We start from the raw sequence: 16,265 nt of genomic DNA, 5'->3' as shown, positions 1-16,265 counted from the left end.
CTACAGTATCCCACATTTGATCTCAGGTAGAGGTATAGATCAATTGTAGAAAATCTAGGTTCATTGTCTAGACACCTACAGAAACCCAATGTTTATCTTATGTAGTTCTTATTTGTCTTATAAATATAATGCATGTTTTTCATAGCTTGTCAGATTCTAATTCTTTTTTTCTGTTTTGTAGAATAAAGAAGAGGCTCCTGTCCCAGTGAAAGAGAGTGAGCTACTGAGGAAGCCTAGTAAGAAAGATAAAGAAAGCAGCCCTATGAGTCCTTCAGACTTGGCCAAGTTGGAAAGCACTGTCCTTCCAATACTAGAGGCTCAGACAATATCTAAAGAGATATCACAAACTGAAACTCCAAAGGTCAAGCGTCGACTGGAGGTGTTGCCAATGTCTCCAGAACCCAGCTCAGAGGATGACCAACATGTAGAATCTCAAAAGCAAAAAATTGATGTAACAAAAAAAGAGCGGAAAAAACTTTTGGTTCCAACTGATATTCAAGGAGATTCTTTTGAGGACAGTAGTGAGGGAGAACCTTCACCTAAACTGCAAAGGAAAAAGACTGTTGGAGATAAGGAAGTAGAAATGGAGAGTCCTATGGATGAGGAGGATTTCATCCGGAAGCAGATCATAGAGATGAGTGCAGATGAGGATGCATCACCATCTGATGAAGAAAACATTGCCAGACGGAAAATTAAAGATCAAGAGAAGACGCAAATGGAACAAAATGCAAAGAAAGATGAAAAGGACAAACGTGAATTGTGCAAAGGGAGACACCTTCTCAAAAATAGCAGTATCAGTCCAGAAGATGAGCCTGAACGGAAGAGTATTATCTCTGTAACTAAAATTGAAGAACTAGCTAAAGGAGAACAACCTTCAGTAGACAGTGGAGCTGGTATACGACATTTTAAAACAATTGAACTTAACAGTACAGCGACTGTACGTCAGATATCAGATGACGGTGAGCTAGAGAGCCTTACAGACTCTCCTGATGACAGGTCAAGAGGTGAAGGCTCTTCCAGTTTACATGCATCCAGTTTTACCCCAGGAACATCTCCAACATCTTTGTCTTCTCTTGATGAAGACAGTGACAGTAGCAGCCCAAGTCATGTTCGGTCTAGTGGTGAGGGCAAGCAGCAGAGGAAAGCAAAGCACCGGTCAGGCCAGCTTCCTACCATTGAGGATTCATCAGAGGAAGAGGAGCTGCGAGAAGAAGAAGAGCTTCTGAGAGAACAGGAGAAGCAGAAGGGCACAGGAAAAAAGTCAAAGAAAGACAAAGAAGAGATACGGGCACAGAGAAGGAGAGAAAGACCCAAAACTCCGCCAAGCAACCTCTCACCAATTGAGGATGCATCTCCCACAGAAGAGCTAAGACAAGAAGCAGAGATGGAGGAATTCCGCAGGTCTTCCTGCTCAGACCTTTCCCCAAGCATGGAGTCAGAACCAGAGAGCTTTGAGATTCTCCCAGAGAAGATTGTTGCTGTCCAAAAAGTGTATCAATTACCAACATCAGTCTCACTGTACTCTCCAACAGATGAGCAACACACTGATAGTCAGTCCAAAGAAAAGAGAAAACATGCATTAAGAAGTGCTGATGAGGCATATGAAGAGATTATGCTCAAGGTCAAATCTCCAACTAACGATGGAAAGGAACATCCACCTGGTAAAAAATCTCTTTATGGGAGCATGCTGATAGAAAATTATGCATATGAGTCTCTTGTTGATGATGCGTCCTATGAGCAGGAACCAGATAAACTTTTTGTGTCAGAGAAACCCAGAAAAACCCTGAGATCACCTGATGAGGTTTATGAGGACATGATGCAAAGAAAGGAAGAGATGATGCTTAAGGAACAGGAGATAAAACACAGTAAGCCAGTAGAAGATGCTCCTAAAGCAAAAACTGTGTTTCCCGAAACTGACTCAAGCAAAGAACAAAGCATTATGTCATCAAGCACCACAGGTCAATCCGGAAAGGATAGGAGGCCATTATTAGATGCAGAAGCAGCCTATGAGGAGCTTATGAAGAAGCAAAGAGCGGTACTAACTCCAGGCACCAGTCCAACTCAAGCAGGCCCTGATCTGAGTGGCATGGCACAAGTTACAACAATAACCCAAGGTGAAAAAACCGAGCCAGCACCCCTACGAAGAATACTGCCTATTCCTGATCTAAGAGTGACACAGTGCTCCTCAGGTGAAGAGGAATCTGGTGAAGAGAGTATTTCTGATCAAACACAGGACTCTGAGAAAGCTACAGTTTCAGTTACAAAGACTGAACCAGAACCACTTGTGGATGAGACTTTCCAGAAAACATCAGTCTCAGAGCCAGTCGTAGAGGATTTGTCACTACAAAGAGAAGTAGCATTGCCTGCAGTATCAAGTGATTCACAGGATGCCACAGAAAATGATGTAGGAATTGAGCAGACAGTTGTTGTTGACTTGTCCAAGTCATCAGCCCCTAGTCAAATTGACTCTTTTACAGCACCTGTTCCTAGTGTAATTTCAAGACCGTCGGCCCCAGTAGTTGTAAGTGTATCACCTTTGCCCACAGTACCGCAATATATAGTACCAACTGCTCCACCAGTTCCTCCCAAACCAGTAGTACTACGCAGAGCTGCATCTCTGGAAAAAGCAGACATTCCAGTTCCTCCACCCTTACCCCCTCCAACACTACCCAAACCTTCTGTGTATCCCAAAAAGACTCCACCACAGGTCCCCCCAAGAACTACTCCAGTTGGCATGCCAACCACAGGGGACAGTGTACCAGTAAGACAGCCTCTCACTCCAAGCTATAAGCCCCATGTTCCTCCACCTGTACCACCTAAGCCATCCTCTATCCCTGCAGGCCTAACCTTCAGTCACAAACCTGGGGAGACTGTTAAACCTCGCATAGCTCCCAAACCCATAGCTGGTGCTCAGCCACCCTTTACAGCCCACACACCTACAAGACCTACCATACTGAGTACAAGCAGTGCAGATAGTGTCCTTAATCTGAGTCCTTCTGCCGAACATAAGACCACATCTCCTCTCAAGTCCCCTACATCACCCAGGTTTGGCAAGGTTTTACGTGACACATATGTTGTTATTACTTTGCCATCTCAGCCTGGTTCACCTACAGAAGGTATCACAACCCAAGCCTCAATAGGTCCTAGCCAAGAATCACCTCAGAAGCCACCTCATTCACCACCTCAACCACCTCCACAATCACAAACAACTAGAGTACCATTGGCATTCACACGAATTACTGAATCTATTGAAAGTCAAGAAATATGTGGTCCAGAGAAGGTAGTTTCTAGCATGAGTCATGTCTACGAGGCTATTTCAGCCTCAACACAGCCTCAGTCAATTATTCCAAATGTTGGCGTTCAGGTAGTTACCACTGAAGTCCAAAGAACCACAGTGTCTGTTGTGCATGAAAGAACACCACCTCCACATCCCATTCCAAGAGCCTCTGGCATCTCTGTAGTTCAAGAAAACATAAAACCTGAACCAGCTCAAGTGCAGAATGGTCATGCCTACCATCCTGGTGAGGTTGTGGATCTCCGTACCCCAAAGATAGATGCAGAGACATCCATGAAAGGTGTGGATCTGTCTTCCTCTGAGTCAAGACGACAGTCCCTTGCTATTGATAGTGGTGGACGTCAGCAAAGTGCTGTGCAGTCATCTGTAGTAAACCTAAGCACTGATACGTCCTCAGTCTCTGTGGTTACTGACAACATCGCCATCCTCACGTGCACAGCCACTGTAGCTTATGGTAGTGATGTATCTCTGTCAACATCAATGCCTCTCCAACTTACAACAGCTAAATCCTTTGAGCCTGTGTCTCAAATTATTTACAGACCTGTGGATTCTCAACCAGAGAAACCCATAAATCTCTCTACAACAATGGGTAAAACTGTTCCTGTAACAATGGCTCCTACAATTGCAAGCAATTGCATTTGTGCAACTATACCCCCTCGTCTAGAAACAGGGTTATCCGGTGCAGTTGATCTCACCACAGTAAAACCTGCACAAACTGTGGTTGCAATGAATGGGTCCACTGCAGAGGTGGTTACTGCTGTAATTACAGAGGATGATGGAAAACCAGTAGATCTTACTGCTGGAAGAAGAGCAGTCTGCTGTGATGTAGTCTACAAGCTTCCTTTTGCAAGCAGCTGTACAACTCAGCAGGCCTCAGCTCCATTACCAGAGGATCGCTTTGGCTACAGAGATGACCATTATCAATACGATCGTACTCCTCATGGTATGAGAGGTCTTGGTGGCATTAAACCCTCAATGTCGGACACAAACTTGGCAGAGGCTGGTCTCTTCTTATATAAAAGTAAGCATAGTTATGATTACAAGGATATCACTGAAGGTGCTGTAGACCTGACATCTGGAAAAATGTTGGTGGCAGGTCAGTATGACATTGAAGATCTTTCATCTCGATATCATTTTGAGTTACCTCTACTTATTCCCAGCTGATTTTTTGTATGCCTGCCTATATTCCTTTTTTGGGAAGTAATTTTGCATGCTCTCAATATATTTATTTTTTTAAATATTATTATTTTTTATTTTTTTTTGCATGTCACTGCATGCTAATCGGTATACTTTTTGATGCTTTATTTCTCATCCTTTGGATAGTGCATGGTTATATCAATGCTGTTACCACTGCACTCTTTGTATGTGCTGAACTCTAATCTAACAAAATGAACTTTTAACAGGTGAAGCTGTAGACTATTCGAACAAGTCTACAGGAGTGTGCACTGGAATGACAGTTCCACAGTACACACAAGCCAGGATTACTTCAGCAGTTGGAACCCACTATGGTGTTTCTAGTGTCCTAAGATCTTCCAATGGTATTGTTTATTCTTCTGTAGCAGCTCCAGTCCCTTCTACATATGCCATAACCACCCAGCCTGGCTCTATCTTCAGCACATCCTTCAATACTCTGTCAGGCATGCACACAAGTGATACTATGCCATCACTGTCAACTCTACAGAATCAGCCTCTCACTAGGTCGCACAGCTTTCTTTCAACAATTGCTGTAACCACAGCAGAAGAACAAAGTGACTTACCATTAAATCTGGAGACTGTTGTTTCAAAGGCTGGCCTTTCAACGACTCTCTCAGATGCCATTTCAACAGTCACCACGGTGGCAGCACTGGACACCTACACAAATGCTTCACTGGAGGCAATTGCAGCCTCTTTAGAAGCTCTGTCTTCACCCTTGGTTCCAGGAGATGGACAGTACCAGATAAAGCGTGAGCTTCTTGAGCTAGAAAAGATGAAGCAGCAACGCTTGGCTGAAGAACTTGAGTGGGAGAGACAGGAGATACAGCGGTTCCGTGATCAAGAACAGCTTCTTGTGCAGAAGGAGCTGGAAGAACTCCAGGCCATGAAACAGCAAATACTATGTCAGCAAGAAGAGGATAGACAGGCCCACCTTTTGATGCAGAAGGAAACTTATGCTCAGCAACAGGAGCAGTTAGAGCAGATCCAGAGACTCCAAGAACAGCTCAGACAGCAGTTGGAAGAACAGAAGTTCAGGCAGATGTATCCAGGTGAAGTCCTGCCAGAGGCTCTTGTTGTGGCAGGAGAAAGAAAAATGGACAGTGGCTGCCAGACTGATGAGGAGGATAATAGTGAAAAGGCCTACACTGCAGGAAGGAAAAAGAAAAGTACAAAAAAAAGTGTTGATAGCTGTGTACAGACAGATGATGAAGACCAAGATGAATGGGAAGTTCCTGCTCGAAGCAGGCGCAGTAGAACACGTGGTGGTAAAAATGGCATGGGTGAAAGAGGAGCTGTTTCAGTTCAGGCCCTTACTGAAATCTCTGTACAAACGGACCCTTCAGGAACACTTAGGGGGCACTCTGTGCAGGTAGATACTAGATTAGATTATCCTGACTCTGATAGAACTTTTTCTCCAAAGAGGCGTCCCACTCCACTTGATATAGGTCAGTCTCCTCACCTCAAAGCAGATGCCTCTACTCTTCAGGTTGTCCCAGGTCCTCCCAAATCCCCAAAAGTACTGTACTCCCCAATTTCCCCTTGTGTATCCCCTAGCAAATCCCTTGAGTATTTGTCCTATGAGAAATCCCATGGAGACACAAGCCCACAGAGAATGCACTCTGCCACAGATCTATCCAATGGTCCACCAACAAGTCCTAGGGCTCCTAAGGTCATACAAAGGTCAATGTCTGACCCTAAACCCATGAGCCCAACTGCTGAAGAAAGGGCAGCAGCAAATTTCCAGTATTCTGAGGGTTACTCTGTGAGTATACAGTATTTTGTTTTTATAAGTGTTTAAGTTTTGTGAGAAGACTCAGCTTGGAAAATATGCTGAAATTTGTTAATATATGACTTCAAATTTATAATGCCTTGAGGCAGATTTATCAAATTGTTTTTGTGTAATATCTTCATGCTATTGTTCAACTTATATTGATTTCTCTCTGTTTTTCAAATGTTGCCCTAGGCCTGTTAGCCATTGACATGTTAGATGTCCTTTTTAATATTTTCAGTGCTTGCACCTTTAAAGGCAATGCAGCAGAACAGCAGATATAGAGTATGTGTTTGTTTACCCATCCTCAAGGCATGTCTGACATGAGAAAACAAAATCCTCTAGAGACCTTTTTTCTTTTTACCATTATACTTCATTCTCATTCAAACTTGAAAACTTAGGTGGTGGTTGCTTGTTTTTAAAGTTTCTTTTTTATGAAACCAACTTTAAAGCCTTAAATACACTATGGTCATTCCAATGAAATATGATTAAGTTGAAAAAAGTTTTTACTTAAAAACTGTATTGTCATTTAACACTGATAATTCTCTTTTTATTTGTCATCCAAAGGGAAAGGGATCTCCAAGTGGAACTCCATCTGGCACCCAAAAGAAGGTTAAGAGGACCCTTCCTAACCCACCTTCAGAGGAAGAAGCTGTTAATGTTGGTCAAACAGCCTACAGCACTGGCTCAGCTCGTCGCCGTCTCTGCCGGAGCACTAACATGGCACGAGCAAAAATCCTGCAGGACATTGACCGTGAACTAGACCTGGTTGAGAGAGAGTCCTCCAAACTGCGTAAAAAGCAAGCTGAACTGGATGAGGAAGAAAAGGAGATTGATGCCAAGTTGCGATACCTGGAGATGGGCATTAACCGAAGAAAGGAGGCATTGCTTAAAGAAAGGGAGAAGAGGGAAAGGGCCTATCTGCAAAGTGTTGCAGAGGACCGTGACTACATGTCTGACAGTGAGGTGAGTAACATTCGTGAAACAAGAGTTGGAGAGGAGGTCAGTGGACATGGGCTTGAGAGACCACGTACTGCACCACAGTCAGAACTTGATGAATTTGTTCCTCCACAGACAAAGCACGACCAGTATGGAAAATATTCCCAGTACCAGTACCCACAGTATCAGCAGTCCCTTTACCAGCCTCAGTCACCATACCAATCCCAGTCCATCTACTCTTCTGTTCCTTCTCTGACTGCCTCACAACAACAGAGCTACCACCAAATGCTTTTGCTCCAGCAAAAAGCCAGACAACAAGCTGCTCTCCTCTCTGAATTAGATTCTACCAAAATTTCCACCAACTATGACACGTCATCTTACTTGGGAGGAAAATATGGTAACCACCTTGACTTGCATAGCCTAGAAGAGCGTGCTGGCAGCTTGGCAGTCAGTCCTATGTCAAATGTATCTGCTGAATCCTTCTATGCAGACTTAGAGCAACATCAAACACCAAGGAGCTATATGCTTTTAGAAGATGCAGCAGAACTTGCAAAAAGCACTGTTAGCCTTTCATCTGCCAGCTATGGCATTGCTGAGAGGGAGCTAGCCAAAGCAGAGCACCTTCTGAGACGCACTGCTGCAGATGTTGGTACAGACTACCTGGGAAGCTCCTCCAGACTTCACTCTTATGGTAAGGCTCAAGATGAAGAGGACCCAATGGAAGAGCCATTTGAACTAAAGCTTTTAAAACAACAACTGAAACAGGAGTTCCGGAGAAGCACAGGGGGCACTGAAAGCTTAGAGCAGCTTGCTGGACTCTCACATCACTATACCACTAGCACTGGAGTGTCTAGTGGAGGCTACAGGGCGTTCCCCAAAACTGAAAAGTATAGCATCAGTAGATTGACCTTAGAGAAACAGGCTGCCAAGCAACTTCCTACATCTATGCTCTACCAGAAACACAAAAACACCGGCAACATAGGCAAGTACTCCTCCATCCAGGATAGCAGGGCTCTAGAAACAGACTATAGTAGTTACTTGGGGTCCAGTAGTGCTTCTCCCAGATCAAGCAGACTTCTGCAGGATGAAATCACCTTTGGGCTACGCAAGAACATTGCTGAACAGCAGAAATACCTGGGCTCCACTCTTGGGGCCAACTTGGCAGGTTCACTCAATCTGGGCCAAAGCCTAAATCTGAGCCCAGGCATGAGGTCCACTTTGGGAGAAGACTCTGCTTACCCTAGTGGAAGTAGGTCACGGCCTTCCTCTAGACCCTCCTCTGTGTATGGCCTTGACCTGTCCCTTAAAAGGGATACCTCTAGTTCATCTCTGAGGCTCAAAGCAGAAGGTGACCCCTCCTCAGACACCTCAGCTTTCCAGGCTCCATCAGGCAGGTCAAAACCTACAAGCCTGCCCATTGTACAAGGTGGGCGTGGACGTATTCCTATTGTGGCACAGAACTCAGAGGAAGAGAGCCCACTGAGTCCAGTGGGTCAGCCAATGGGTATGGCACGGGCATCAGCGGGTCCGCTCCCGCCCATATCTGCTGACTCGCGCGATCAGTTTGGGTCATGTTTGTCCCTCCAAGACCCTCAACAGCAACATCTCAGAGAAGATCCTTCAAGAGGGCGTGGCTATGTGCTAATGGATGATCTGCAGGGCACCATGTCTGATAGTGAAGGTAATTTGTTTGTCCACAGACTGTCCTCTTGGAGTGACAGTTACACAGTTCCAGATTTTTATTTATCTATGTCTCATCTTGTAAGTGCTCATTCCTGTCTATATGAAGGCATAATTTATCTGCTGATAACTGCTTTTCTGTCTTGTTTGAGCTTTCTTTTCCTGTGCTTAAATAATGAAAAAATCACACTGTCCCAGTTGTCTGTCTATATTAACATTTCTGTGGCATAGTTACAGTTGGAGTTCAACATTTTTGCATGCGATTTCTTCATAGACTGACTTTTTGTTTCTGTGTGAATTCTTATAGTGCATGCTTCCAGTCTTTGTATTTTTATTTAATGTGGATATGTGCTCTCTGAATAGGATAAATGAGAAAAAAGTTACACTTTTTATGACATATTATGAATCTCTTTTCATTAGCATAAGAATAGCTTCATGATTAATCAAGAACGTGTAGCTCTAACTAAACGTGTATGGAAATAACTAAACGTGTTTAGTTAGAATAGGATAAATGAGAAAAAAGTTACACTTTTTATGACATATTATGAATCTCTTTTCATTAGCATAAGAATAGCTTTATAACCCTCAACATTTTTAGTTAAGCTGCTTGTAAACTAGAGCTACACGTTCTTGATTAATCAAGAACGTGTAGCTCTAACTAAACGTGTATGGAAATAACTAAACGTGTTTAGTTATATTTTGGTTATGTAGTTATCTATTAAGTGCCTTATAGCAAAAAAGTCATAGTATAACTACACAGATTATCTCTTCATTTAGTTCTTTTGTTCTGTATAAAAGTCAGGCATTTGTTTTTAAATTTATTAAAAGATGTTTCAGTTAACTTTCATTCAGAAAATGTTATAGCATACAGTATACACAAAATGTCATAATCCATACAAACTTCTCTCTCTCAGTGATAGATAATACTCTTCATGCATGTTGCTAGCATGGACCAGAGTAAATAATACCATGCCAGTTTGTGTTTGCATGTTTGATGTTCCTTTAATAAATAGTACAAGTGATGTGCATGTCTCTTCCTGTCTTTTTTTTAATAAACTCTTTCACTTTCTTCCATGTTCATCTGCTTTCTTTTTCACTTGGGAACTAAAAATGCCTTCAAATAGAAAGGGCTATGCTTTTTCACAGCTGTGTATTAATGTTTGTCTTTTGATTTATGAAACCATTTAAAGTATAGTTTTAAGACTGATGAAACGGTAATTGCATTGGATTGCTTGTCTCTTCCCCCATGATCTGTGAAATGCATGAAACTTCACTGAACAATATAAAAACATGAATATTGTAATTGTTACACAATATAGAGTTAAAGAATCACACAACCACAGAACGTGAAGCTCAAACCCAAAATACTCACCAATTTGAACATTCTTTTTTTCATTTATCTGTAAAGTAACTGACCCCATACATTTAACAGCATATGATGTGTTGTTCATCATATGTGCCATCTGGAAGTAAATGCATTTGCCTTGGTTGCAGCACTAAGTGAATCCCTGGTGGGTTTGAGCGGAGACGATCCAGGAAACTCACATGAGAATGTCACAAACGGTAGAGTATAACCACCATAGGCTCCTGCACGTCTCCCGTCTCCCTCACACCCCTGCTACCATGACCACCCACCTGCCAATCACCCATGAGCTGTTAGGCAACCAAATCAACCGCAAATTCATCTCCATAACAACATGTTGCAGGAAGTATGACGAATTTGCACACTAATGTAATGCTGTGTTAGTGAATGCAGCTTTTGCATCTGTGATTAAATTGGAATTTCACACTCCTTTCTCTCTAAAAATAACGCTCATTTTCTCAGTTTAAGCAGCTGCAATTTCACAAATTTGGTTTACAAAAAAATCATTCATATAATACTAGTAATAATTTTTAAAATCAAATCTATTGAAAGTAATGACTTCCTGATCAAATTAGTCACACTTATAAAGCTATACACAATAATAGTGCTCCATGTTAGTGAGTGTTTCACCATGTAATAGGATCTACATCTGTCATATCATTTTACATCGAAATGTCAGGTCTGTAAACACTAAAATTGTCTTCTGTTAAATGTTGATGACCTGAGGTCAATTATTTACATGTCCATGACAAAATCTTGACATCTAAAATTGCCTTTGAATGTAAAAACCTATAACCCCCCCACCCACCCTTTCCACACTGTAGCTGAAAGACCCATGCCAACACTAATACAAGATAGTATGCCAAAATATTTCCTACCTCTGTCTGTCATTAACCCCTGTCTTATTTATGAAAACCTCAGATTTTTATGGGAAGGTACAGTAGTAAACAGACTTGCTCTAAATCTTCTAAAGAATTCCAATGGAGAATTAAATATAGAAAAAAAATACAATATGAAGACTTGTATCCTCAGGGTTTGTTTTAGTTTTAGGTTTGCATGCAAAAATAACTGCTCTACTTTATATAACCATTTCCTTTTCTGTCCCAGATGGCTCTATATTGTTTGAATTTGAGACTGCATATGTACCTTAGCTGTCTCTAGTACCCGATGTTACCAGAGAGCCTTTAGGGGTTTTGTTTTAACAGACCGGCAAGCAAAACTTTAACGTTTTAATTTCCATCTGTTTTTCTGAAGCGTACCACCTGCGACGGGAGGAAACTGACTGGTTTGATAAACCACGAGATGGGCGCATAGAGAACGGACAAGGGGATAGAAGACAGGTGATACATATAGTTTTTGCATCACCATTTCAGTCCGATTAGCGAGAAACAGTAAATATACACTGCAAGAAACCCAAAAAACTGAGACATTTATAGAGACCTGGTCATCAGACAAAACATATTATTGCATGTTACAGTGTCTGATTCTGCTTATTTGACGTCTCTTTAGGGAAAGTCAGCACACTACCCGTTTCCTCATGCCAGAATAAAACTACAGCGGGATCCCAAAGATCGTAGTGTATCAGGTAAGTGCAACCTGTCAAATACTCAATGCTGTGCGGTTTGGCTTCCTGACATGCTCCAACAATATAGACAGACGTTTAGGACAGCTGTCCCTGATAAAAGAGGATCTGTTTGCCTACCAGGCCATCATGGAGAGATGCCCAAGGCTTGTGTCTATGCAAACATTAGTTTCACCATGCTGAGATTGCATTGGCACAGTTTTACTTTATGCCTACTACTAAACAACACATTAGCTCTTCTCCAATTTCCCTTTAGCGTCCTCTTGTGGCACTCCATTTTGTCACATCATTGCACACCAAATGTCAACAGACACGAAACCGCTGAGCAAAAGTGCATCAGCGGTCTATCCCCACCTCATGCTTTGGTATGTCACGTACTGTAGGTGTGGTTGATTCCCCTTGATCTCCTGTGTCAATGTTCCTTAAAGCATTAGAACAGGGCAGACATTACGCGGCAATGTGGCAGATTGGTATCCCTCCAGTTTCATCAGTCATCAAAGCTCAAAATGGTGTGTAATGCACAAATTGGATTATCCTCGTAATTAGAAACTGATGAACAAACAAGTGCCTTAAAAAGGCAATGAATAAGGCTATAGTAAATGCCCTGTGCTGTGACTGGTGGATTTCTTGCACCTATGATTCTGAATGACAGAATGTCATAGAACAGTTTCTGTATAGACACCTAAACATCTTGACAAGGTGTACAAAATAGCTTGAGCATTTCCTCGTTATTGCCCAGAGATAATATACAGATTATTGAACACACTTGTGCCCCACTAAAAAGCCTAATATAGATTTGGCAACTTGCTTCCTGACATTTATAGAAATATACATTAGGTCTGGCAGCACAATTAAACCTTTCTCTTAAACTCTAGCTTCAGTTGATTCTTGTCTGAATGTATCTGTGTTGTGTGAATTGTGGTTTTATAGACTTTTTTTACCCAACAGCTGTGTAAAATGTGATGGTATTGGCATTTTAGTTTAATTGGGTTCACAAGGTTCTGTATTGGTATCAATGGTTTCATGAAGATCGTTTAACATCCATGGAACCTTTCCATTGCACAAAAATGTTCTTCATACTAAGTAAAACTGTTCACTGAAAGGTTCTTTGGGGAACCCACTATTGTTCTTCTGTGACATCACTGAGAAAACACCCTTTTAAACCTTTATTTTTGTATAGTGTAATACAAAATGGTTTTCAAATATGGAAAACAATATGCAAAACCACTTCTAGTTTGAGTAATTGGAATTTTTGACTCAAAATATTATTAAAACAAATGAAAATTCACTGATCCTAAAAATAAAATAAAGATCAAAAAGAGTCTTCTAGGCTTGTTACCATCTGGTGCAGGTTTTGGACCATCTTTATATGTATGCAATACTATTTTCTCACAGGAAACGGACTGGGCATTCGTGTGGTTGGAGGAAAAGAGGTCCCGGGCAGCAATGGGCACATTGGTGCGTATGTTGCCAAAGTATTACCTGGAGGAGCTGCGGAACAGACGGGGAAGATTGTGGAAGGTAGGCACCTCAGTGAAGGGTGGTTACTCTGGGGGTGGCCACAATGTGACGTGATATTTCAAAGTAGGAGACAGGAAAAACAAATGATGCTAATCCACGTGATTCTTCACCTCCAGGCTCCAGGAGTGACTCACTCTTGACGTGAGAGATAAAGATAGAGCAGCAGAAAATGAAGTTGAAGTTTCAGGTTCATGACTGTGTTTCCTCTGCGGTGTACATTAGCGGCGTAGGTGTTGCGCAGATCAAATGAGAGTTGAGTGTTACATTTTTATCAAAACTTTGACTGAAATGCCTCTGGAGAGTTCAGCTGAAAAGAGTTTGAGGTTTTACTGCTTTGACACAGTGTTTTTTACAATGCCGTTATGTAAATGTGCACTTTACAAAATCAGAATTGACCTCATTGTGACAGATTCGCCCAATGATGGCTGACGGCTAGAGTTTCCCGTCGACTTGGAAGAATCTTAACAGACTTTTGGAATAAAACCCAGAGTGAAATTTGGACTGTCTTGATGGACTATTTCAGCCATTTTGATGGAGCTGAATTTTACAAGCTCTATTGATCTCAGTTGTGACGGAGAAGTTAATGCTCTCTCTTTCTCCAGGGCTGAGGTTGAGCATGGAGTGTTGTAAATTAGGTCTGCTTGGGCTCCGGCTTTTGTGCTGCTTTCTCCCGGTCATAATTTACGAGGGGCCGGGATGGGTGATGAGGGGGAAAGAGAAGCCGGAGGGAGTCGATCTGTCTGTGTGCAGGTTTATTTATGAGGCTATATACAACAGCTGGGCTTTGTGAGAGAAGATTCTGAGCTTTGACTGGGACTAACACTTCACATCTGTCTTCCTCCTCCTCCTCTCACACTCTCTATCAAATATCACTTTTTATTTAGACATCTGATTCCTTAGCTGTGTCCTCTCCTCTACTCCTCGTTTTCTGTTCTGTTCTGTTCTTTTCTGTTCTCATGTATACTCTCCCGTCTCGTCTCTTTGAATCTCATGTTGTCTCTTCTAATATCATCTTGTCTCTTCTCTTCTTTGTTCTTGTCTCATTTATCTTGTTTATTTTATCTCGCCTCATCTTATCACTTACTGTCTCTTCTATTTTCATCTTGTCTAAATTCATCTCATATAGTCTCATCTTTTCTCTTCACATCATCTTTTGCCTACTCTTTACGTCTTTTCTCATGTCTACTCTCTCAACTCTTCTCATCTTGTTCTCATGCCTACTCTTCTTGTCAGTTTGCTTCTCATTTTCCTGTCTTTTCTCATCTTGTCTCAACTCTTCTCTTTTGATCTTGTTTCTTCTTGTTTCATTGAATCTTATCTGGTCCCTTCTTTACCCTTTTCTTGTCTTGTCTCACTTTTTCTCATCTCATCTTGTTCATTCCCTTCTCTTTTGATCTTTTCTCTTCTCATATCTACTTTTGTCTCGTATCATCTTGCCAAGTATCAACATCTCTCACCTCCTCCTGTCTTTTCTCTTCTCTTTTTTCATCTTTTCTTGTCTCTTATCTTCTGATCTTGTTTCTTTATGTATCTACTGTCTCATTTCACTTTGCCTCATCTCATCCCATTTCACTTTTTCTCATCTCGGACCTTCTCTTCTCTCTCATATCTACTCTTTTCTCATCTCATCTTATTCAGTCTCTTCTTGTCTCGTCTCTTCTCATGTCATATTGTCTCTCTCCCACATAGTGTCACAGCAGCAGTTGAAGCTTCTTAAGGGTAAAATGTCAAATGTTTCTACTTGCTTTAAGTGTGATTATGCATGCTGTCGGCATGGTTACAACAGCCATGTGACTCATGTATATTATCAAGCTGGTGTTAAGCAGTGGAGTAATGTGAGCTGGCTGTTCAGTCTCTCACATTAAACTATAAAATATGTGAGTGTGTACATATACAGTACATGACACGAGTACACGTTCACCTCCAGGGACCCCAAGCATCCACCGTAACAGGGGAGCTTCGAAACGTCCAAAGCGGGCCTACCTGGCCTACCTGAAGACACGTTTTCATCTGTGTAAGTGCACCAACAGAGTGGTTTTAGTTTGCTGTGACTTGGAGTGAACTCTGCTGCACGTGTTTCCCTCTGCTTTCTCACAGGGTTTCTACAGCACGGTTTGTTTAATTGAAAGACATCACGTGTGGTGTTGCAGTGCTTTTCACAGCATGTTTGATCTTCCAGATAGTGAAGACTAAAATGTATCTAATGGCTGATTTTCTATGTGTGTGTGTGTTTGGAAAGGAATGCAAGTTCTGGAATGGAACAGCATTTCTCTGACTGGTAAGACGTACGAGGAGGTGCAGGGTCTAGTTGGTCACCAGGTCGGAGAGGCGGAGATATGTGTCAGACTGTGAGTGTCAGATTTGTATACCTACATATTATTTAAATGTGCTTTAGGTCATTTTTACTTTGACCTTCTATCTGTCTACTAAAAAAGTTGTACAACTAAAGAAATTATTAGGACTTGTTTGGAAAAATTAGTGCGCATTTAAATGTCAAGTTAAAATGAAACACAGTTCCTAACCCATTTTTATTCTGTATTTTGTATTTCTTAATGAAACATGATATTTAATAAGAAGAAATGTAGGGCCGGAATAAATCATGAAAAATTGACATAACATATTTATGTAAAACAGGGTTAGAGGGAAAGGGGCTGAAAAAGTTAAAAGGATTTGTGACTTCAACCAAAAAGGAAAGTCATTTGAGAGGAAGTACGTTTAGTACAAAAAGTACATTAAAACCAGGAACATACATTTTAGAGAGCAAATAGGGTCCATTTTGATTTAATGTTTGCTTAAAGGGATAGTTTACCCAAAAATGAAAATTTTGTCATAAAATCACTCACCCTAAGACCTCCATTAATCTTCAGAACAGAAATTAAGATATTTTAGATGAAATCTGAGAGCCTTCTGACCCTGCATAGAC

The 16,265-nt window shown here is 41.5% G+C and overlaps 1 protein-coding gene across 3 annotated transcripts in view; it reads left to right on the top strand.

Annotated features, from left to right (window-relative positions):
* LOC107560734 (protein piccolo-like) overlaps positions 1-16,265 on the top strand; it is a 54,022-nt gene that overhangs the window by 23,721 nt on the left and 14,036 nt on the right. For all 3 annotated transcript variants that reach the window (XM_016244990.1, XM_016244988.1, XM_016244987.1), the window contains 8 exons: positions 182-4,391; positions 4,699-6,251; positions 6,825-8,877; positions 10,371-10,439; positions 11,494-11,579; positions 11,749-11,824; positions 13,217-13,342; positions 15,582-15,690. In XM_016244990.1, the coding sequence (XP_016100476.1) occupies positions 182-4,391; positions 4,699-6,251; positions 6,825-8,877; positions 10,371-10,439; positions 11,494-11,579; positions 11,749-11,824; positions 13,217-13,342; positions 15,582-15,690 (8,282 nt within the window). The remainder of the gene's footprint in view (positions 1-181; positions 4,392-4,698; positions 6,252-6,824; positions 8,878-10,370; positions 10,440-11,493; positions 11,580-11,748; positions 11,825-13,216; positions 13,343-15,581; positions 15,691-16,265) is intronic.

Source organism: Sinocyclocheilus grahami, unplaced genomic scaffold, assembly GCF_001515645.1.
Source record: "Sinocyclocheilus grahami isolate Dianchi unplaced genomic scaffold, SAMN03320097.WGS_v1.1 scaffold740.1, whole genome shotgun sequence".
Classification (NCBI taxonomy): Eukaryota; Metazoa; Chordata; class Actinopteri; order Cypriniformes; family Cyprinidae; genus Sinocyclocheilus; species Sinocyclocheilus grahami.
The sequence above is the reverse complement of the archived record's forward strand: the minus strand, read 5'-3'. Positions and strand labels throughout refer to the sequence as shown.